The following is a 24,907-nucleotide window of genomic DNA, read 5'->3' as shown; positions in this document are numbered from 1 at the left end:
GTCTCATTAAAACAGTGAGATTCAAGGCAAGGATAATTATTTGACTTTTTGGAAATCATTTGTACAACTGCATACTGCATCGTTTTTTCAGTGCGAGAGGACTACAGATTGTTAATGACATCTTATGTGTGTTTAAATAACTTTCTCAGTATTTCTCATGTTATCCATTTTATGCTCTTATTTTTTTAATTTGTTCTTTTACTCCATATAACAGAAAATAGTAGGACTAATAAAAATTATATTACCTAGAATGAAACTACCTGTGTCCTGCACTCAAATACACTAGTATCCTTAAAGTATTTTAATGAAGCTGATAAATTTACTGTATTACTTACTAATTTATTCAATAAACATTTATTTCAAATGTCCCTGGACAAATGATTATTGTCAAAACATGCAGTTGTTTTCTTGTAGTTTGAATGTTTCAACTGGAGACCAGTCACTTTCAGCACAATTTCTGAAAAGTCAATTGATGTGAATAAAATTATTAGATGTAACAGAGTGAGATGTGATTCAAATAACTAATTAGAATTTAAAACATATATTGATAGTTTAATTGATATTTTACTGTACTTTTTACCATTAATTAACATTCATTGAGCAACTTATGAGCCAGAAACTATTCCAAGCATTTTATGTGGAGGAAACCCTTACAACATTTATGTCTTACAAAAACTCCATATGGTAAGTGCTGTGTTATCCTAATTTTACTAATGAGGAAGCTGTGATTCCGAAAAGTTGCACAGCAAATTTGTAGCTGAGCTGAGATTTGAATCTAGGAAGTCTGGTTCCAGAGCTTCAGGGCCTGGTGGACACATGGTATCTCCAGAGATTTAATCTTTAAATGTATATGTATGTGTACATGGAGGAGTACACACACACCCATACATCCACGTCTATTCAAGTTTCAGCATACAGATTCTGTGCTAACTTGAGTTATATCAGTCCTTTGAAAAGTAAGGAGTGTCAATTAAGAGACATATTCCTTCAACTCCTGAGAACCATATTATGCCCAGCTAAAGGAATCAAACCATTATATTAGAAGCAGTATACATCCTACAATTGAAAGAGGATGAAATTTTCATTCATGAGATTTTTAGGATGATGAAGATCACTGGATCAAGCAGAATTTTAGCACATGTATAAATATAAATACTGATATTATTCTAAATAATTATTTTTAAGTAGTTTTAATGAGTAACATGCTACTTTCAAAGGCATGTAACAAAAATGTTCTTTTTTATTTCATCCAATACTTACTATCTACTATTTTTTCCTTGTAAACTTAAAATGCCCTTTATTTTAAACCAGACTTTCTCAAATTTAAAAAGTAATGTGTGACCACACTTAAAAAATAAGAATGCTTCCTTGTGCTTTGCTAAGATACTGCATTCAAAGAAAAAAAATCATAACTTAAATCTGTAATATATTAGCTCAAATCTGAGAGAACAATGAATCCCAATGTCTAAAACACATTACCATTCTATATTGTGCTTTGAGCTTTTCTTTTTTAACAGGAAAGAGGTAATGTTATAGGCATATTAACATAGGAAAATTCTGTTTGTTTTGGCTTTATACCCTTGTGTGCTTTGCTTCACGTTTTTAGTTGGTTCCAAAATGAATTCAAGGGTTTGTGAGCATATATTATAATGTGTTCCTGCTGAAAGTCTTCTTTTAACTTCCACATCTGAAATAAATCATCATCATTCCTTTAATAGCAACAGTTGTATGTGAGTTCCAATGAAGGGGTTTCCCAAGTGTCTCTGCATCGCTGCCACATCTATGGTACAGCCTGTGCTGACTGCTGCCTGGCACGGGACCCTTATTGCGCCTGGGATGGCCATTCCTGCTCCAGATTCTACCCAACTGGGAAACGGTGAGCACTAAACAGTTCTACATCCGAATGTATGACACCAGACAATACAGAAGTGTTTCACATCTTTAGAATTAGTTCTATTGCTGTTTCTTTTTTTTTTTTTTTTTTTTCTTTCTTTTTTTTTTTTTTTTATATACTTTAAGTTCTAGGGTACATGTGCATGACGTTTATATCATGTATAACTCCCCAATGCAATCCCTCCCTCCTCCCCCCTCCCCATGATAGGCCCCAGTGTGTGATGTTCCCCTTCCCGAGTCCAAGTGATCTCATTGTTCAGTTCCCACCTATGAGTGAGAACATGCGGTGTTTGGTTTTCTCTTCTTGTGATAGTTTGCTAAGAATGATGGTTTCCAGCTGCATCCATGTCCCTACAAAGGACGCAAACTCATCCTTTTTGATGGCTGCATAGTATTCCATGGTGTATATGTGCCACATTTTCTTAATCCAGTCTGTCACAGATGGACATTTGGGTTGATTCCAAGTCTTTGCTATTGTGAATAGTGCCGCAATAAACAAACGTGTGCATGTGTCTTTGTAGTAGAGTAATTTATAATCCTTTGGGTATATACCCAGTAGTGGGATGGCTGGGTCATATGGTACATCTAGTTCTAGATCCTTGAGGAATCGCCATACTGTTTTCCATAATGGTTGAACTAGTTTACAATCCCACCAACAGTGTAAAAGTGTTCCTATTTCTCCACATCCTCTCCAACACCTGTTGTTTCCTGACTTCTTAATGATTGCCATTCTAACTGGTGTGAGATGGTATCTCATTGTGGTTTTGATTTGCATTTCTCTGATGGCCAGTGATGATGAGCATTTTTTCATGTGTCTGTTGGCTGTATGGATGTCTTCTTTTGAGAAATGTCTGTTCATATCCTTTCCCCACTTTTTGATGGGTTGTTTGTTTTTTCTTGTATATTTGTTTGAGTTCTTTGTAGATTCTGGATATTAGCCCTTTGTCAGATGAGTAGGTTGCAAAAATTTTTTCCCATTCTGTAGGTTGCCTGTTCACTCTGATGGTAGTTTCTTTGGCTGTGCAAAAGCTCTTTAGTTTAATTAGATCCCATGTGTCAATTTTTGCTTTTGCTGCCATTGCTTTTGGTGTTTTAGACATGAAGTCCTTGCCCATGCCTATGTCCTGAATGGTACTACCTAGATTTTCTTCTAGGGTTTTTATGGTATTAGGTCTAACATTTAAGTCTCTAATCCATCTTGAATTAATTTTCGTATAAGGGGTAAGGAAAGGATCCAGTTTCAGCTTTCTACTTATGGCTAGCCAATTTTCCCAGCACCATTTATTAAATAGGGAATCCTTTCCCCATTTCTTGTTTCTCTCAGGTTTGTCAAAGATCAGATGGCTGTAGATGTGTGGTATTATTTCTGAGGACTCTGTTCTGTTCCATTGGTCTATATCTCTGTTGTGGTACCAGTACCATGCTGTTTTGGTTACTGTAGCCTTGTAGTATAGTTTGAAGTCAGGTAGCGTGACGCCTCCAGCTTTGTCCTTTTGACTTAGGATTGTCTTGGCAATGCGGGCTCTTTTTTGGTTCCATATGAACTTTAAAGCCGTTTTTTCCAATTCTGTGAAGAAAGTCATTGGTAGCTTGATGGGGATGGCATTGAATCTATAAATCACCTTGGGCAGTATGGCCATTTTCACGATATTGATTCTTCCTATCCATGAGCATGGTATGTTCTTCCATTTGTTTGTGTCCTCTTTGATTTCACTGAGCAGTGGTTTGTAGTTCTCCTTGAAGAGGTCCTTTACATCCCTTGTAAGCTGGATTCCTAGGTATTTTATTCTCTTTGAAGCAATTGTGAATGGAAGTTGATTCCTGATTTGGCTCTCTGCTTGTCTGTTACTGGTGTATAAGAATGCTTGTGATTTTTGCACATTAATTTTGTATCCTGAGACTTTGCTGAAGTTGCTTATCAGCTTAAGCAGATTTTGGGCTGAGACAATGGGGTTTTCTAAATATACAATCATGTCATCTGCAAACAGGGACAATTTGACTTCTTCTTTTCCTAACTGGATACCCTTGATTTCTTTCTCTTGCCTGATTGCCCTAGCCAGAACTTCCAACACTATGTTGAATAGGAGTGGTGAGAGAGGGCATCCCTGTCTTGTGCCAGTTTTCAAAGGGAATTTTTCCAGTTTTTGCCCATTCAGTATGATATTAGCTGTGGGTTTGTCATAAATAGCTCTTATTATTTTGAGGTACGTTCCATCAATACCAATTTATTGAGCGTTTTTAGCATAAAGGGCTGTTGAATTTTGTCAAAAGCCTTTTCTGCATCTATTGAGATAATCATGTGGTTCTTGTCTTTGGTTCTGTTTATATGCTGGATTACGTTTATTGATTTGCGAATGTTGAACCAGCCTTGCATCCCAGGGATGAAGCCCACTTGATCATGGTGGATAAGCTTTTTGATGTGCTGCTGAATCCGGTTTGCCAGTATTTTATTGAGGATTTTTGCATCGATGTTCATCAGGGATATTGGTCTAAAATTCTCTCTTTTTTGTTGTGTCTCTGCCAGGCTTTGGTATCAGGATGATGTTGGCCTCATAAAAAGAGTTAGGGAGGATTCCCTCTTTTTCTATTGATTGAAATAGTTTCAGAAGGAATGGTACCAGCTCCACCTTGTACCTCTGGTAGAATTCAGCTGTGAATCCATCTGGTCCTGGACTTTTTTTGGTGGGTAGGCTATTAATTGTTGCCTCAATTTCAGAGCCTGCTATTGGTCTATTCAGGGATTCAACTTCTTCCTGGTTTAGTCTTGGGAGAGTGTAAGTGTCCAGGAAATTATCCATTTCTTCTAGATTTTCTAGTTGATTTGCGTAGAGGTGTTTATAGTATTCTCTGATGGTAGTTTGTATTTCTGTGGGGTCGGTGGTGATATCCCCTTTATCATTTTTTATTGCGTCTATTTGATTCCTCTCTCTTTTCTTCTTTATTAGTCTAGCTAGCGGTCTGTCAATTTTGTTGATCTTTTCAAAAAACCAACTCCTGGATTCATTGATTTTTGGAGGGTTTTTTGTGTCTCTATCTCCTTCAGTTCTGCTCTGATCTTAGTTATTTCTTGCCTTCTGCTAGCTTTTGAATGTGTTTGCTCTTGCCTCTCTAGTTCTTTTAATTGTGATGTTAGAGTGTCAATTTTAGATCTCTCCTGCTTTCTCTTGTGGGCATTTAGTGCTATAAATTTCCCTCTACACACTGCTTTAAATGTGTCCCAGAGATTCTGGTATGTTGTATCTTTGTTCTCATTGGTTTCAAAGAACATCTTTATTTCTGCTTTCATTTCGTTATGTACCCAGTAGTCATTCAGGAGCAGGTTGTTCAGTTTCCATGTAGTTGAGCGGTTTTGATTGAGTTTCTTAGTCCTGAGTTCTAGTTTGATTGCACTGTGGTCTGAGAGACAGTTTGTTATAATTTCTGTTCTTGTACATTTGCTGAGGAGTGCTTTACTTCCAATTATGTGGTCAATTTTGGAATAAGTGCGATGTGGTGCTGAGAAGAATGTATATTCTGTTGATTTGGGGTGGAGAGTTCTATAGATGTCTATTAGGTCCGCTTGGTGCAGAGATGAGTTCAATTCCTGGATATCCTTGTTAACTTTCTGTCTCGTTGATCTGTCTAATGTTGACAGTGGAGTGTTGAAGTCTCCCATTATTATTGTATGGGAGTCTAAGTCTCTTTGTAGGTCTCTAAGGACTTGCTTTATGAATCTGGGTGCTCCTGTATTGGGTGCATATATATTTAGGAGAGTTAGCTCTTCCTGTTGAATTGATCCCTTTACCATGATGTAATGGCCTTCTTTGTCTCTTTTGATCTTTGATGGTTTAAAGTCTGTTTTATCAGAGACTAGGATTGCAACCCCTGCTTTTTTTTGTTCTCCATTTGCTTGGTAGATCTTCCTCCATCCCTTATTTTGAGCCTATGTATGTCTCTGCATGTGAGATGGGTCTCCTGAATACAGCAGACTGATGGGTCTTGACTCTTGATCCAGTTTGCCAGTCTGTGTCTTTTAATTGGAGCATTTAGTCCATTGACATTTAAGGTTAATATTGTTATGTGTGAACTTGATCCTGTCATTATGATATTAACTGGTTATTTTGCTCGTTAGTTGATGCAGTTTCTTCCTAGCCTCGATGGTCTTTACATTTTGGCATGTTTTTGCAATGGCTGGTACCGGTTGTTCCTTTCCATGTTTAGGGCTTCCTTCAGGGTCTCTTGTAAGGCAGGCCTGGTGGTGACAAAATCTCTAAGCATTTGCTTATCTGTAAAGGATTTTATTTCTCCTTCACTGATGAAGCTTAGTTTGGCTGGATATGAAATTCTGGGTTGAAAATTCTTTTCTTTAAGAACGTTGAATATTGGCCCCCACTCTCTTCTGGCTTGTAGAGTTTCTGCCGAGAGGTCTGCTGTTATTCTGATGGGCTTCCCTTTGTGGGTAACCCGACCTTTCTCTCTGGCTGCCCTTAAGATTTTTTCCTTCATTTCAACTTTGGTGAATCTGGCAATTATGTGTCTTGGAGTTGCTCTTCTGGAGGAGTATCTTTGTGGCGTTCTCTGTATTTCCTGAATTTGAATGTTGGCCTGCCCTACTAGGTTGGGGAAGTTCTCCTGGATGATATCCTGAAGAGTGTTTTCCAACTTGGTTCCATTTTCCCCCTCACTTTCAGGCACCCCAATCAGACGTAGATTTGGTCTTTTTACATAATCCCATACTTCTTGCAGGCTTTGTTCATTTCTTTTTCTTCTTTTTTCTTTTGGTTTCTCTTCTCGCTTCATTTCATTCATTTGATCCTCAATCGCTGATACTCTTTCTTCCAGTTGATCGAGTCGGTTACTGAAGCTTGTGCATTTGTCACGTATTTCTCGTGTCATGGTTTTCATCTCTGTCATTTCGTTTATGATCTTCTCTGCATTAATTAATCTAGCTGTCAATTCTTCCACTTTTTTTTCAAGATTTTTAGTTTCTTTGCGCTGGGTACGTAATTCCTCCTTTAGCTCTGAGAGTTTGATGGACTGAAGCCTTCTTCTCATCTCGTCAAAGTCATTCTCTGACCAGCTTTGATCCGTTGCTGGCGATGGGCTGCGCTCCTTTGCAGGGGGAGATGCGCTCTTATTTTTTGAATTTCCAGCTTTTCTGCCCTGCTTCTTCCCCATCTTTGTGGTTTTATCTGTCTCTGGTCTTTGATGATGGTGACGTACGATGGGGTTTTGGTATAGGTGTCCTTCCTGTTTGATAGTTTTCCGTCTGACAGTCAGAAGGACTGTCTGTTGGTCTGTTGGAGATTGCTTGAGGTCCACTCCAGACCCTGTTTGCCTGGGTATCAGCAGCAGAGGTTGCCGAAGATAGATATTGCTGAACAGCGAGTGTACCTGTCTGATTCTTTCTTTGGAAGTTTCCTCTCAGGGGTGACTCCACCCTGTGAGGTGTGGGGTGTCAGACTGCCCCTAGTGGGGGATGTCTCCCAGCTAGGCTACTCAGGGGTCAGGGACCCACCTGAGCAGGCAGTCTGTCCGTTCTCGGATCTCAACCTCCGCGTTAGGAGATCCACGCTCTCCCCAAAGCTGTCAGACAGAGTCGTTCGCGTCTGCACCGCCCCCGCTCTTTCCCCTAATGGCTGCAGCTGTGCGCTGTCCGCAGAGGTAGAGTCTACAGAGACAGGCAGGCTTCCTTGAGCTGCTGTGAGCTCCACCCAGTTCGAGCTTCCCAGCGGCTTTGTTTACCTACTTAAGCCTCAGCAATGGCGGGCGCCCCTCCCCCAGCCTCGCTGCTGCCTTGCGGATAGATCGCCGCAGAGGCTGTGTTAGCAGTGAGGGAGGCTCCGTGGGCGTGGGACCCTCCCGGCCAGGTGTGGGATATATTCTCCTGGTGTGCCTGTTTCCTTAAAGCGCAGTATTGGGGTGGGAGTTACCCGATTTTCCAGGTGTTGTGTGTCTCAGTTCCCCTGGCTAGGAAAAGGGATTTCCTTCCCCCTTGCGCTTCCAGGTGAGGCAATGCCTCGCCGTGCTTCAGCTCACGCTGGTCAGGCTGCAGCAGCTGACCCGCACCGATTGTCCGGCACTCCCTAGAGAGATGACCCCAGTACCTCAGTTGAAAACGCAGAAATCACCGGTCTTCTGTGTCGCTCGCGCTGGGAGTTGGAGACTGGAGCTGCTCCTATTCGGCCATCTTGCTCCGCCCCGCTGTTTCTTTAAATGACATTAAAAGTAGAAGCTGTGTTTAGCACCACACATAGTATTTGAATGAATAAAATGGTAATGCGTTGTAACTTGAGATTCTCATAGATATGGCAAGTCCAGAGTACAGTACTTTGGAAAAAGTCCTTTCTCCCTTCAGAGCTCCTCTGTAACACCTACTTCTCTAGGACCCATCAAATATTTCAAGTAGCATTTAGCTTTTTTCTTTTTTTGCATCATCTAATTTATGTCCTTTTTATTTTATTTATTATTTGTTTATTTATTTTTGAGACAGAGTCTCATTTCTGTCGCCAGGGCTGGAGTGCAGTGGCGCGATCTTGTCTCACTGCAACCTCTGCCTCCCTGAAACCTCCGCCTCTCGGGTTCAAGCAATTATCTGCCTCAGCCTCCCAAGTAGCTGGGATTACAGGCACCCGCCACCATGCCCAGCTAATTTTTGTATTTTTAGTAGAGACAGGGTTTCACCATCTTGGCCAGGCTAGCCTTGAACTCCTGACCTCGTGATCCACCCACCTCGGCCTCCCAAAGTGTTGGGATTACAGGCGTGAGCCACCGCTCCCGGCTGTCTTTTTTATTTTATATGCTTTAGTGTATCCTTAAAACCCACCTTCCTAGGATTTCTCTACATTGCTTAATTATCTTGTAAACAAGAATACAATATAATTATCTTACAATGCTGGTTCGAGTTCAAGCTACAAGAGTATTATTTCAGCATAGATACCTTGATTTGCTTTCAGAACCTTGATGACCACGCTTTATCCTTGGAGTGGTGACTGCGTGATTACTGGTTGGGTTAAGAAAGAAAGGCAGTCTGAGGCAGGGTACTTTTTATCCAAATGGAAACCTAGGCGGGAAACTGCATCAACTTGTACCAAATTGGAAGGAACCACAAGTAGAGAAATTAAAAAGGAATATGCAGAATTCAGAGTCAGCCAAGGTCATAGCTATTTTCAGTCATACAGTGAATGACATGGGTCATGATGGTGACAGGGCTAAAACCTTTGAAAAGTAGGGTTAGCAGAGGGAGCAAATAGTAGCAGCCATGAGCACGAGTGATCTTTCAAGTAAAGCACTGGGGTGATGGTGCTTTATGGTTTTTATTCTCTACGTTCCTTTGAGGCCCTTAACAGATTATAACAACCTTAGTGCTTTTGTGTATTAATAGTATTCTGATCCTCTTATTCATTAGTTCAACAAATATTTTCACTGGAAATATATTTTCCAGGCATTGTTTTAGAAGCTAGGCGTATAACAGGAAAAAAGACAAAAAAATTCTGTCTTCAGGAATAATGCATTCTAAAGAGAAAAGATTGATAATAAATAAATAAGGAAAACCCCTGGTATATCAGATAATAACACGATCTGTGAATTTAAAAAGGGCAGAGAAAGTAGATACGATATGTGGTAAGCAGGAGGTTGTGAAGTTAAATGGGTGTCAAAAAGGGCCTTACTGCAGATATACTGTGTGAGCAAGGACTTGATGTGGAATGCACCAAGACATTATCTAGCAGAGTAACATTCCAGGAAGAGGGACCAAAAATCTCTAACACTGGAGGATGCCAGGATTGTTCAAGAAACAGCTCTAAAGCTAATGAGGCTGCACTGTAATGAGAAAAAGGAATGATAGGAAGAAATGAGGTCAGAATGCCACATAATGTCAGACTTTCTAAGTAATTGAAAAGTTTTTATTTAAAGTGAAATGGAAAACAGCTGAGGAGTTTTGAACGTGTGAATGATACTGTTTGGCTTTGGTTTCAAAAGATGACTGGTTGGATTTGGCTTACTTTGAAGACCTTGTTGTAGGAAGAGGTTGGAGGTAGAGGGGAAGGGGTGGCAGAAGCTGCATGACAGGAAGCTACTGCCATCATCTAGGTGAGATATAATGGTGACTTGTAGAGGGATAATAAAGATAGAGGTGGCAAAAAAAAAAAAAATGATCTGATGCTTGACAGAGCTCACAGAATCTGTTGATGTATTTGGATGTGGGAGGTTAGAGAAACAGAGGAGTCAAAAATGATCCAAGTTCTCAGAACTGAACATTAGGATTTATATAGAGGTCACTTCCTGAGAAAGAAGAGACTGTGAAAGGAGCAGGTTTGTGGGGAGAAAGAGGATGTTACGTTAATGGTATCAGTAAGATGTTCACACGGGGATATTGAGTAGGCAGTTAGAAATATGAATCTGGAGTAGAAAGGAGTGGCCTGGGCTGGATCATTTGAGATTCTTAATGGCATGAGATAGGAAGAGAACTCCCACTCTTCAAAACAGGAGTCTCGTAGATGCGTTCCGAGACTCTGTGTTCCTCCATGTTAATTTAGGTGCTAGCGAGGAGGTCCCTGACTTCTTTTGATGTCTATCTAGAATTTCTAGACATCATTACTCTGTGATCTTTCATCTTAATATGGGGCTGGAGGCCTCAGCCTGGACAGAGTGTGAGGGAGGCAAATTTCAAATGTAATCTCACATAAGAAGTGATTTTTATGGCCACTGTTGGTATTTTTCAACCATATTTGTTTTTCACTGCCAATTATGATAGTAGCGATATGTTAAATTACCATAACTCTTTGTAAGGCGATACTGTTTACTTGGTAAGACGCTCTAAAAATTTGCCTCTCTAGCACCTGCAATATAATCTTCAATTTATTAAGCGGATTCAGTGCTGAAGGAAGCTGAAGCACTATACTTTCCAAGGAAGAAAGGGATATGGAGACTGTAAGTGGACTTTTACCATAGTTGTATAGGTATACCAGTTATTATATAATGTAAGGAAGTGGACATCAGTACTCCTTCTCTGCAAAGACTGGTTTTGACCAATAAGCATTTTTATGTAACAAATAATATTTCTCAAGTAAAATTCCATACTGTGTATAGACTGTCATTGCATACTAGAGATACTTTTTTACATTTTAGAAGTTGCTGCCCAATCTGGGCTAGCTCATTTGTTTGCATATTTTCCCACCTATTACAACCCCAAGTATCCTTTCTAAGATGTGTGCTTCAATATAGATTCTACATTGTCATTCTACCACCACAAATTATAATTTTAATCATACTTTTTAAATAAAGAAATGAGTCTATCATGCAGTTCTTTGCATTTACAATATCATGCCTGATATTAAACCATGAATAATGGGTTGAGAAGGAAAGTAGTAGTTATTTAAAGAGTTGTCTTGACGGGGTGCAGTCCCTCACGCCTATAATCCCAGCACTTTGGGAGGCCAAGGCAGGCAAATCACTTGAGGTCAGGAGTTCGAGACCAGCCTAGCCAACATGGCAAAACCCCATCTCTACTGAAAATAGAAAAAAAAAAAAATTAGCCCAGGCATGGTGGCAGGCATCTATAATACCAGATACTTGGGAGGCTGAGGCAGGAGAATCATTTGAACCTGGGGGGCGGAGATTGCAGTGAGCTGAGATCACGCCACTGCACTCCAGCCTGGGAGACAGAATGAGACTCTGCCTAAAAAAAAACAAAAAAAAAAAAGGTGGGGGGGCTATCTTGATTATCTCCAGCAGTGCCTTATTTCTATCTTGAAAAGCCAGAAAATGCTACATATGTACAAAATATGCCTGAGGCTACCCATATTTATCTTTGACTAGCATATTGGAAGTTTCACTAAAAATATCTACAGTATTTACATTCTCCAAATTAGGTCCTAACTTAGTTAAGCATATACTTATAGTAAATGCAAAGCATATTGGTGAATGAATTAACTGTTTTGTAAATTCCCATATGAATTTTTTATTTTCCTTTGAAGGTAATAGATTTGAAGTATTTTTCCACATTTATTTTCTTTAATAGTGTTAGTTTACCTAGTTTTGTGCTGATGTCACTCTCTAAGCAAAACACAAAGATCACTTTGAGGATTTCATAGAAATAAAAAGCAAAAAACGGTTATACTTGGAAATTGGTGGAATCCATACTTTGACATAATGAAGTTGTTAAATATCATTGGCTCAATAGTCTCCCTTTTTAAAAAAACTATAGTAAACATGCTGGGCATGGTGGCCCACACCTGTAATCCCAGCACTTTGGGAGGCCAAGGCAGGCAGATCGCCTGAGGTCAGGAGTTGGAGACCAGCCTGACCAACATGGTGAAACCCCATCTCTATTAAAAATACAAAATTAGCCGGGCATGGTGGCTCATGCCTGTAATCCCAACTACTCAGGAGGCTGAGGCAGGAGAGTCACTTGAACCCAGGAGGCAGAGGTTACAGTGAGCCGAGATTGTACCACTACACTCCTGCCTGGGCAATAAGAGCGAAACTCTGTCTCAAAAAAAAAAAAAAAAAAAATATATATATATATATATGTAGTAAACAATAAAAGCATTTTTTTTCCATTTTCATTCTCAAGTATCTTAAATATTTGTGGTTTTGTATCAAATATTGCAGTATAGTCCCTAACATTATTTGCTCTGGATTCAGACAAGTAGTTAGAAACTTTATTTTCAGACAATATAATCAGATCAATTTTCAAATAAATACCTTTTCTATAAAAGATTTCATCATTTATCGAAAAGAATTTACTATTATGTATGAAACATGGGAAACTTGAACCAAATTCCAAATCCTACATGCAATACAATATTACTCTGCCTACCAGCATGTTTTTGTGATGCTATGTGAGTACTGTGGAGGGAATCTATACATAAAAAAGGCTCAGATGGCTGCCTTGCTGATCTCATGATTTAAGCCAAGCCATAACAATGTTTTTTTCTGTATTCGAATGTCTAGAAGCTATGCGATGTTGTAAATTGAGATTGCCCAGCTTGAGAGTTTGTATACATGAGTAAACCATTATGTAGTGTTGATCACAGGATAATAAATTTAGCCATTGTGAATGATATTGCTGCCTAGATGGCTGAAAACGCTCTCATGATGCTCATATAATATATACTTAGAAGTTGACTATAGTAAAATAATGCTGGACTTCAAAATATAGCAAATGTTATGCAGTAAAAACTTGATATGGGAGCTATTCTAGAATACAGTGCCATATTAATCATATTTCCTGAGATAAAAGTGACTGACACTTTCACTGTTGTGTGTTTGTGTGTGTACAGAAATATGTAAGTGGTAAGGGTCACGTGACTTTGGAAAAGGAATACCTAAGTGGTACAAAATTTTATACCTATTCTACCATAAGTAGATTTATAAAGTCTGTTGTGTGCATGAAGTAGTGTTTTCTTTAGCTAGAAAATGAGCTTTTTTCACTATCAATGACTATGAGATTAATTTTTCTTTGTAAGTTTAATAACTACTGTGTGCTTTTAATATTTCTGTTCTTGCTGAATGTTTGTATTTATCTTTAAAAGTATTAAGAAAGACAGCATTTAACCCAATTAAGTGATATGCTCAGTCACGTATTGATAGTAAGCAATCAATTTAGGCAGGTATTCACAATATTTAAAGAGTCACCTTCTTCTGACTTTTAACAATGTTTGATGCCTTGCTCAGAGGATTTCAGTTGCTGCACTTTGATTTCTTAGACTATGTAATACCACTGAAAGTAAGGTACTTAGTGCATCTGAGACTCACGAAATTAAATAATTTAATACAACTTAAAACTTTTATTTAAATAATGACCAGTTTGCAAACAATGTAACTATTTTTTTTTTTTTTTGAGATGGAGTCTCACCCTGTGGCCCAGGCTGGAGTGCAGTGGCGTGATCTCGGCTCACCACAACCTCCGCCTCCTGGGTTCAAGCGATTCTCCTGCCTCAGCATCCCAAGTAGCTGGGACTACAGGCATGCACCATCATGCCCGGCTAATTTTTGTGTTTTCTGTAGAGACGGGGTTTCACTATGTTGGCCAGGCTGGTCTTGAACTCCTGACCTCGTGATCCGCCCACCTTGGCCTCCCAAAGTGCTGGGATTACAGACGTGAGCCACCGCGCCTGGCTTAATGTAACTAAAATGTCAAAATGCTTTAAGCTAACAATACATAACAACTAAATGCAAAGGATGAACCTTGACTGGAAGCTGGTTAACTTAAAAGAAATCCATAAAAGAGATTTTGGGAACTAGAGAAATTTTAATATAGAATATGCGTTAGATTATGTTGTTAAATGTCAATATATTTAGGATGATAATGATATTGTTATGTTGAAAGATTACTTGTTGAAAAATACATGCTAAAGCACTTACAGGTGAAGCATTATTGTGTCTGTAACTTATTTTCTAAAGGCTTTCATAGGTGTGGATCCATAGTATATACATGATATGTACTTACATGTGAGAAAGAAATTAATGTGGCAAAATATAAGAATTTGTGAATCTAGGTATACCAGTATTCGTTTTACTTATATCTCTACTTTTCTGTAGACTTGAAGTTTTCAAAATAAAAATGCTTATTCTAGTAAATGAAATTAACTTTTTATTAAATGTCCCTATTTTTATCTTTATTGCTTGTTTCAGAAAAGTTTTAATATATCTAGAAACAGAAAACATTGACTTTTGTAAGAAACAAGTATGTTTATTTAAGACAAACTATTATAAAAAGGACAATGCCAGTGAGTTTATACTTTGGAGGTTATAGATTTAGAAAATTTAGGATGAATTTCTCTAAACTAAACATTTATACCATTAATTAGAGAAGGTAGCATTTACTCAGGATATGCATGCAACAGGAGATTCAGAGCCATTCCATCCTGAATGTAGATGGAAAAACTTACTCAGATTGAAAAGCAAAGATAAGTACCCCCCCATTATTGATGAATTGTATAAGAAGTGTGAGATAGCTACATCAATCAGAACTCTTTTTAAAAATTTTTATGAAAGCTTAGCAATAAAAAGGATGCAATGTTTAAAATTATAGTGTTTTAAGAGTGGTGTAATTGGCAGTGATAATTCTCAGTCACTTTTATGTATTTCTGCACTTAATACAGGAGGAGCCGAAGACAAGACGTGAGACATGGAAACCCACTGACTCAATGCAGAGGATTTAATCTAAAAGGTATTAAAAGTGAGCAATGGCCAATCTCAGTGCACAGTAGCAATGCTCCGTGTCACATTTCAGTAAGAGAAAACATTGTCATAGATTCAAACGTTTCACTTTCAAAAACATTTATTATAACATTCTGTGTATTGATATATGGTAATTAAAACTTAAAGGCTTTTTGTGTGTATACTGAGAATCATGAAAAACAAATGTCTCGGAACACATATACTTCAAGTATGTTAGCTGCAAGATCTTTCACACAGATTGTAATTACAGATTTTCTTAGCTACTATTTTCTTTCTAAAGAAAACCTATTTTCCATTTTGAGATTTACCACTGAAGAACCTTTAGAACAGCATTTTTTTTTTACTGCAGTAAATATACATCACATAAAATTTACTGTTTTAACCATTTTAAGGTTTACAGTTCTGTGGCATTAAGCATATTCACATTGTTGTGCAACATACTGCCAGCCACGTCTGGATATTTTTAATCTTTTCCCAACTGAAACTAGACCCATTAAATACCACCTAACCATTACCTCTTCCCTCCAGCCCTTAGAAACCACCATTCTACTACTTTACGAATTTCTTATGAATTCAACTACTTTAGATACCTCGTATAGGCGGAATGATACAATATTTGTCCTGTTGTGACTGACTCATTTCACTTAAACCTGAAGTCTTCAAGGTCCATTCATATTGTAGCATATATCACAATTTTCCTCATGTTTAAGGCTGAATTATATTTTGTCATGTGTGCATATTTATAATGTGTGTGTGTGTATATATACATATATATGTATGTAGGTAAGCCACATTTTGTTTATCGATTCATCCATCACTGGATACTTGGTTCACTTCCATCTTTTGGCTATAGTGAGAGTCCTGCTATGAACATGGGTGTACTACAGTGCCTGTTGACAATCCTGCCTTGGGTGTCCTTCAATTAAATAAATTCCATCCTTCCCATTCTGACATGGAGTTACCATGTTACAATACTTTTCCTTCCTCAGTCCCACCAAATAAAAATATTTCCAAGCAGACCTTCCTTGTGGCTCACCAAGGTGCTACAGATACGCTGTTTCAAAAATTAACAGTGAGACTCCTATTTCTAATCCCTTTGAGTCTGTGCTTTCCTTTAGTAAAAAAGGACATTCTTTTTACTATTCTAACTGCAAAGAGCAAATTAAGACAGATTTTGCTTACTTGTTCCACACATCTAGTGGAGGGAATAAATTCAAATTACCATTTCTCCATTTGCAATTTTATAAAAGTGTATCAGTTCCCATCAGTAGTAGTTGTCATAGTGGTAAGAATAATGGCAGTGGAGGTAACATCAAACAAATATTAATGCTGACTTTGTGGCAGAACCTGGGCTAAGTGTTTTTTAATGATTATTTCACTCAATGCTTAAAAAAAAACCATACTAGAGTCCTATTATTCCTGCTTTATTCTGTCCATGTCTAAGCTACCATATGGCAATACTAAATGTTTTACCTAATTTAATACCTTTACTGAGAACCCTATGTAAAAATGCTGTAATCCATGTTTTAGAGATGAGTAAAACTAAAGCACAGAGACATCAAGTAACTCGTCTAAGTTTACACAGCCGGTAGTGGTAAGGTCAGGATTTTACCCTACGTTCCGCTGATTCTGAAGACAGTGTTCTCAATCACTACATTCCACCAAGGCCACAGCTTGCTTTCTGCCCTTTCCCAGTGCTTACCTATTTCCTCTATATGACACTGAATATGGACTTTAGGAATGGGATAGACCTGGCTTCGGTATTGCCTGACACATTCACTAAAGTGTATTTCCTCATAACTCACAGCCTCAGTTTGCTCAGCTGTGAAAAGCTGAGAAAATGTGACAGGAGTATTGTAATAATTAAGTTAACAAAGTAATATTAAGAACAATCCTTGGCGTAGAGTAATTCTTGAATAAACATGATTTTATCAACATTACCTTAATTCACAGTCTCTCCTTCCCTTTACATAAACAAAACAGGTAAACAACGTATCCTACTTTGCTTGTTAAATGATTACCACTGCTTTTTACTGGCTGCCATAGTTGTTCACAATTTTGTATAAAAATAAACATGTATATAGCATTTTTACAGGAGAATGTGCTCTAAATTCAGTTGTGTTCTTTCTTTCTCGCCTTTTATTTTTGCCTGCTAGCATACAGAAATGCAGCTGAAATTGTCCAGTATGGAGTAAAAAATAACACCACTTTTCTGGAGTGTGCCCCCAAGTCTCCGCAGGCATCTATCAAGTGGCTGTTACAGAAAGACAAAGACAGGAGGAAAGAGGTGAGTAAAGCAGCACAGCAGCAATCCATCAGAGCTTCGGAGAGAACATTAAATCAACGTCCCTCGGTGAGGCTCAGATCAAAGGAAAAAGGAAAGGCATATGATCATCTTTTATGTCTTTGGGATGACAAGTGCCACTTTCCTTAAAATCCTTTGTCCTAAGAATTGATGGATTAATTAGAAATTCTCTCTGCCTGCTCACCTCTGTAACATGGTGATTGAAACAAGAGCCTCGGCACTAAGACAGTGGTATTGATGTGAGGAAACATTCCTAAAAGAAACAAGATGTGTGCAAATCCAGAAGCCAAGTTTTCACACAACAGCACCTTTGTGTGATTCACAAGATAAAAGGGGGCTTTTTAAAAAAAGTTTAATTTTCCTCAGCAAGAAATTACACTGAACTATAACCTTCATGACAAAGAGCGTTTTTCTGCTGTGTGGTAATCTGTTTCCATTGCTTTATTATTCATAACTCTTGTGCTTTGGTTAGGTAATATATGGAATCATTGTTTATGAGACCATTGCCTTTATTTAGTGATGTGGAAAAACTCCTTAGATTTTCAAATAAAAAGACGCTTACTGAAACTTTTCATGGATTGGAAAGAGCTGGGTTTTTTGAAATAAGGGAGACATTGTAAAATGGCATAGGGTGATATATTGTAAATAATGAATTTCATAATATTGATGTCATGTCCTGACAAATGAGATGATAAAAATATATATGTAGCCGGGCGCGGTGGCTCAAGCCTGTAATCCCAGCACTTTGGGAGGCCGAGGCGGGTGGATCACGAGGTCAGGAGATCAAGACCATCCTGGCTAACATGGTGAAACCCCGTCTCTACTAAAAATACAAAAAACTAGCCGGGCTTGGTGGCGGGCGCCTGTAGTCCCAGCTAGCCGGAGGCTGAGGCAGGAGAATGGTGTGAACCTGGGAGGCGGAGCTTGCAGTGAGCCGAGATGGCGCCACTGCACTCCAGCCTGGGCGACACAGCGAGACTCCGTCTCAAAAAAAAAAAAAAAGTATATATATGTATATTTAAAGCCTTAGGGAGGTCTAAAATATACCATCATTTGTGCATCATAAAGTCTGATGGAGCCAAGGGGGAAGTGGAGCCTTCTACATTTATGTGTATTCTTCTGTTGTGGGCAATTTGGTTACTACATATTAAGTTAATTAAGGGTGTGTAGAGTGAGTACCGCCTTAAGCTGTAGAACACAGACACTGCATCAACATTACTGATATAAATGTTGGTTTCATATGCAAAATACTTTCCAACTCTCAGACTTGTCTACCCAAATATCTTATGAACTGTTTAGGAAATTATGTGTCCCTCGTTACTGGAATGTTACACCATAAGCAGATGACTACTTGCAGGAGGAAATTGAATTATCTGGAGGAAAGATGAGCTAGATGGACATCAGAGTCCCATCATTCTTCCAAAGCCTATCATGCTAACAATACTTTTAGAAAGATTTTAATAATGAAAATTATTATTTATTTGAGATCTCTTTTCTTTGCTGTAAAATCTGTTATCAAAGAAGTCTTGACATTTCTGCAAATTAATTTTCAACTGTTTTGAATGGATATGGATTATAATAATTAGCTTGCAGAGTAACCTGGGTTAGAAGTCATAATGTGTGATGATGATTACTATACACAAGTGAGCTGTTAGGCCAGGGCAGGAACACAAGGATATTATGAACAGTCCTTCCAGAAAAAGCCTATATGTATATATGTGAATTGGGTAATACTGAAACAAGGATCAACTAGAAAGTAATTTTCTTTTCTTCAGTAAAAAGTTCAATAGAATAATACATAAGTGAATATAACATCTATGATTTACAATAAATATATATATTTGAATATCTGCCATATAAATTAATAGTAAAATGTAAATGGAGTGTTAAGGATTTATTCCCTCTAATAATATTTCCAAAGTTCTATTTCAGAATGCTCAAGAATATGGAGACTCAAATATTACTATTTTGACTTTTTTCCCAATCTCAAAAACATAAGAATTTAATAATTTAATATTGCAATAACATTAGCTTTAACATAAGTATGAAAGTCTGTTTTGTTCAGAATTTAAGCAGAGCACAATTTTACTTATTCTTAAACTATTAATATTTTATTAAACTTATTGTGATCCTTTCTATTTTAAGAAAACATATGCTTCTCACTCACATTACTGTGTAAACATTAATCATTTTTTAAGACAAATGATAAAAGCTCACAGAGCAAAGGCACATAGTTCATACTAAGTAGCATAAAGTGAAAACTGAAAGCCCTCCTCCACTTCAATACTTATTATCACTTTTACTATCTATTGAATAATACTAATACTTATTGAATAATACTAATACTTATGGAATAATAATTACTCAGTTCTTATTCCCACTGCCCAGAGTAAGGTTCCCAAGACTTATATATTTCTCCAAATATATAAGTCCATAGTTTTCCTCCCCTACACACATACAACACTCACACACACACACACACACATGCATACCCTGCTTAAATATCAGTACATGTGATTCAGTGTCATATTTCCTAGCTGCATAATATTTCATAGTGTGAATATACCATACCACAAGTGTTTTTTTTTCAAAGCCATCTATTTGTTAGATAATTTCTTGTTTTCCTCTTATCAAAAACACCTGCACACATGTGAGAGTATATATTCTAGATAAATTCCTAAAATGTCATTGTGCCAAATATTATATACATGTTTAATGGATTTACCATATTGGACTCAAAATATTTTCCCAATTTTGCACAAATAGGATAGCATTTCTTTTTTCTTTAATTTCTGAACGTATTTATACATGATTTTTGAGGGACATTTAAACAGTAAAATTAATTAATGTCAAAATTTTTTCTTCCTCCAAGTGACTCTCTCTTTTCTAGTTCTGTTCTATTATCTGTCTTTTAATAATATACTTGCCTTTTGTGGGTTTTTTTTGTGCACGAATCAATTGATCTTTGATTTAGATATTATTAGTAATATCTTGTCCATTTGCACAGAACTTTATCATTTAGGAAAACGTTTAACATACATTATCTAATTTTGATTTTGGTCAAATTTCTTTTTTCTTCAATGAAAGAGTATTCTAGAGTATACATGTCAAAGAACCTTTTACCACTTACGTTTTTATCTATTCATTGGCAGTACTACAGGTGGAACTGTAAGGAAGGTTTCAAGCATTTACTGATACCCAGTAAACAATCATTTTTCCAGTAAAATCTATAAAGCAATTAAATATTAATTCATAGCTTTTTATTACCTTTCCTTGTAAAGTAAAACCACTTACAGGACTTAAAAGGTGATGACATCACAGCTAATTTTTGGACATTGTTTATTTAGGGATAATTGAAAAAGGCCCTTGATAATGTTCAAAATTCTGCCTCTGCTTATGTATTTTTTATTTAGAAGAACATTCATTTGAAACAAAAAGATAAAATTCACCCTTTAATGGTGGCTTCGTGTTTTTACTAGTGAGTACTTTTTATAAATATAAAAGACTAGAACACCAGGATGGAATAGATATTTTAAAGTATCTATGAGTTTCATTTACATATATTGACTGTGTTACCAATTTCAAAGGCAACCACAATTTTGTGCTTATATATGGAGAAACTTCTTCTATCTAGGGGAAAGCACTTTCAGCTGTTTTTGCCAATATGGACAATATGTTCACCCTCTCTTTATTAGATTCAATACCCCTGTGACAGTGTGACGAGATCTCCCGTGTTGTTTTTTTTTTTTTTAAAGGCAATGGAACTGACCAAAATTTCGTGTCCACTGAGAAAAATGCTAAGTAGTACTCAATACTTTTTTGCCAAATCTGTGACAGTTGACACTATTCTGTATATGTTGGTCATAATCTAAGGAAATGTAATGTTCAATTTCAGTAAGTTTAATGTGTCTCTGTTTTAGGTGAAGCTGAATGAACGAATCATAGCCACTTCACAGGGACTCCTGATTCGCTCTGTTCAGGGTTCTGACCAAGGGCTTTATCACTGCATTGCTACAGAAAATAGTTTCAAGCAGACCATAGCCAAGATCAACTTCAAAGTTTTAGATTCAGAAATGGTGGCTGTTGTGACAGACAAATGGTCCCCATGGACCTGGGCCAGCTCTGTGAGGGCTTTACCCTTCCACCCGAAGGACATCATGGGAGCATTCAGCCACTCAGAAATGCAGATGATTAACCAATACTGCAAAGACACTCGGCAGCAACATCAGCAGGGAGACGAATCACAGAAAATGAGAGGGGACTATGGCAAGTTAAAGGCCCTCATCAATAGCCGGAAAAGTAGAAACAGGAGGAATCAGTTGCCAGAGTCATAATATTTTCTTATGTGGGTCTTATGCTTCCATTAACAAATGCTCTGTCTTCAATGATCAAATTTTGAGCAAAGAAACTTGTGCTTTACCAATGGGAATTACTGAAAAAGGTGATTACTCCTAAAGTGAGTTTTACATGAACTGAAATGAGCATGCATTTTCTTGTATGATAGTGACTAGCACTAGACATGTCATGGTCCTCATGGTGCATATAAATATTTAACTTAACCCAGATTTTATTTATATCTTTATTCACCTTTTCTTCAAAATCGATATGGTAGCTACAAAACTAGAATTGTTGCATCCCTCAATTGAATGAGGGCAATATCCCTGTGGTATTCCTTTCCTGCTTTGGGGCTTTAGAATTCTAATTGTCAGTGATTTTATATATGAAAACAAGTTCCAAATCCATAGCTTTTACATAGTAAAAGTCATAAATGCATATGACAGAATGGCTATCAAAAGAAATATAAAAGGAAGAAGGCATTTAAAGTTGTGTAAAAACATGAGTTATTCATAAAGAAAAAATGATGAGTTTATATGGTTCCAATGAAATTTTTTTTTTTTTTTAAGATTGTAGAAATAATCAGTTACTGATATCTGTCATTGACCTTTGTTTCCTTATTCAGGAAGATAAAAATCAGTAACCTGCCCCATGAAGATACCTGATGGGAGTTATATCAGTGAAGCAGTTCGGCTTATATTCTTATGTTATCACCTTCCAAACAAAAGCACTTACTTTTTTTGGAAGTTATTTAATTTATTTTAGACTCAAAGAATATAATCTTGCACTGTTCAGTTATTACTGTTTGTTCTCTTATTTCCTAGTCTGTGTGGCAAATTAAAAAATATAAGAAGGAAAAAACTTTGAAGTTTTAGACTTCTAAATAAGGGGTGAAATCATCAAACAGAAAAATCAAATTAGAAACTACTAATTTTTAAAGAAGAATTTATAACAAATGTGGCTAGTTTTCAACTTCAGTACTCAAATTCAGTGATTACTTCTCCCTTTTATTAAAACCAGTCTCAGATATCACAGTGATTTTTAAGTCAACACTATATATTTTATGATCTTTTCGGTGTGATGGCAAGGTGCTTGTTATGTCTAGAAGGTAAGAAAACAGTATGAGGAGACATTCTTTCTTTCAAAAGGTAATGGTACTATGTTCACTGGTCTCTAAGTGTAAATGTAGTAAGTTTTGTGATGAATAAAATTATCTCCCAATTATATGTTTGAATAATTTTAGTAGAAAAATTTCATTCTGACATTATTTTCTCCAAATAAAAACTAGATGGAAAAATGTGAAAAAAATTATTCATGTTCTCATATATATTTAAAAAACACTACTTTTGCTTTTTTATTTACCTTTTAAGACATTTTCATGCTTCTAGGTAAAGACAGATATTGTACCATGTACCTAATCCAAATCTTGTACAAAAATTTTATTTATAGTTAATAATCTATGATGAAGGTAATTAAAGTAGATTATGGCCTTTTTAAGTATTGCAGTATAAAACTTCAAGAACTAAAGTCATTGTCAAAATGAATATGATTATTAGTCAGAATATCAGAATATGATTCACTATTTAAGTTATCATAAAGTATGATAATATATGAGGAGGCCTCGATATGGCAAAAATATTTAAAATGCATAACATAATACCAAACTTCATTTTCAGAAAAATCTGTTGTTCCAAATGTGTATAATTTTAAAGTAATTTCTAAAGCAGTTTATTATAATGGTTTCCCTGCTTAAAAGGTATAATTAAACTTTTCTCCTCTACATTGACACATAGAAATGTGTCAGTGTAAAGCCAAAACCATCTTCTGTGTTTATGGCCAATCTATTCTATGTCCAAAGTTAAAAGTAAAATTGTTTTAGAGTCACAGTTCCCTTTGTTTCACATAAGCCCAAACTGATAGATAGTAAGGGTGTTTAGTTTTATACTATATTTGTGCTATTTAATTCTTTATATTTTCACAATTATTAAATTGTGTATACTTTCATTACTTTTAAAAATGTAGAAATTCTTCATGAACATAACTCTGCTGAATGTAAAAGAAATTTTTTTTCAAAAATGTTGTTAATGTATACTACTGGTGGTTGATTGGTTTTGTTTTGTGTCATTTGACAATTCAGTGACTTAGTATCTCTTCCATCTGTATTGTACATAAAATTTTCTAGAAATACACTTTTTTCCAAAGTGTAAGTTTGCGAATAGATTTTAGCATGATGAAACTGTCATAATGGTGAATGTTCAATCTGTGTAAGGAAACAAACTAAATGTAGTTGTCACACTAAAATTTAATTGGATATTGATGAAACCATTGGCCTGGCAAAATAAAACATGTTGAATTCCCCAATTATGTTTCTAGCTTTTATTTTTAATGTAGGATTAACTTACCTGTTAGTGTGATACAATCTACTGAATTCATATGATTTTTAAATATTCCTTTATCCATTTTTGTGAAGGTAATACATCTACTATTTCAAGATTTAAATTGCAGAAAGATGCACATATAAAGCTCTCCCAGTACCAATAGCCCTCATTTATTCGAGTCCCAACCCAAAAGACATCTAATATCATCCATTTTCTGTGTATACTTCCAAACAAATACATATTTGTTTTCTCCCTAATATTGTACATCCATACATATCTATAGATACTTATTCAGAGTATGTTGTGTCTACATTGGAAAAAATACACAGTTTAGGAATGCACGGTCTTTGGAGCCAGATTGCTTGCATTTGAATCCATGCTAACTGTCTTATTCTGGGAAAGTTTTAAAATTCTCTCTGCCTTCCTTTCCTATACAAGTTCATACCAGTAAAGCATTAGGACAGAACGTTTTACATGGTAAGTATTCAATAAATGTCTTAATGTTGCCTTATTTAGAAGGCATCATTTTGCTAGAACAAGAGGGAATGTTTCAGTTGTGTTCTATGGCAAGTTAAATGCCAATGATCTAAGTGGGGAAACTGCAGTCACTGGGTTAGGTAACACCTTATCAGGTAAAATGAGCCTTTAATAAATTAGAGGAAAGAAACCACAGATTAACTCATAATCCAGTTAACACATTTGAATGGCAGACCTATTACAGCTTTCTTCTACCTCTGGGCTTTCAATCTTTTATAATGTCAGTGAAGAAAAAATAAACCACAAAAATTAAAAGTTGTCTTAACAGATCTTCCAACTTAACAATTCTGCA

At 36.6% G+C, this 24,907-nt stretch overlaps 1 protein-coding gene across 2 annotated transcripts in view; it reads left to right on the top strand.

Annotated features, from left to right (window-relative positions):
- SEMA3C (semaphorin 3C) overlaps window positions 1-24,061 on the top strand; it is a 347,210-nt gene extending 323,149 nt beyond the window's left edge. For both annotated transcript variants that reach the window (XM_033192842.1, XM_033192841.1), the window contains 4 exons: window positions 1,719-1,876; window positions 14,982-15,049; window positions 17,217-17,347; window positions 21,286-24,061. In XM_033192842.1, the coding sequence (XP_033048733.1) occupies window positions 1,719-1,876; window positions 14,982-15,049; window positions 17,217-17,347; window positions 21,286-21,699 (771 nt within the window). In that variant the 3' untranslated portion in view covers window positions 21,700-24,061. The remainder of the gene's footprint in view (window positions 1-1,718; window positions 1,877-14,981; window positions 15,050-17,216; window positions 17,348-21,285) is intronic.
- Window positions 24,062-24,907: the final 846 nt, after the last annotated feature.

The sequence above is a fragment of the Trachypithecus francoisi genome, unplaced genomic scaffold (genome assembly GCF_009764315.1).
Source record: "Trachypithecus francoisi isolate TF-2019V2 unplaced genomic scaffold, Tfra_2.0 Lachesis_group4, whole genome shotgun sequence".
Classification (NCBI taxonomy): Eukaryota; Metazoa; Chordata; class Mammalia; order Primates; family Cercopithecidae; genus Trachypithecus; species Trachypithecus francoisi.
Note: the sequence above shows the minus strand (reverse complement) of the source record. Positions and strands in the feature narration are given on the sequence as shown.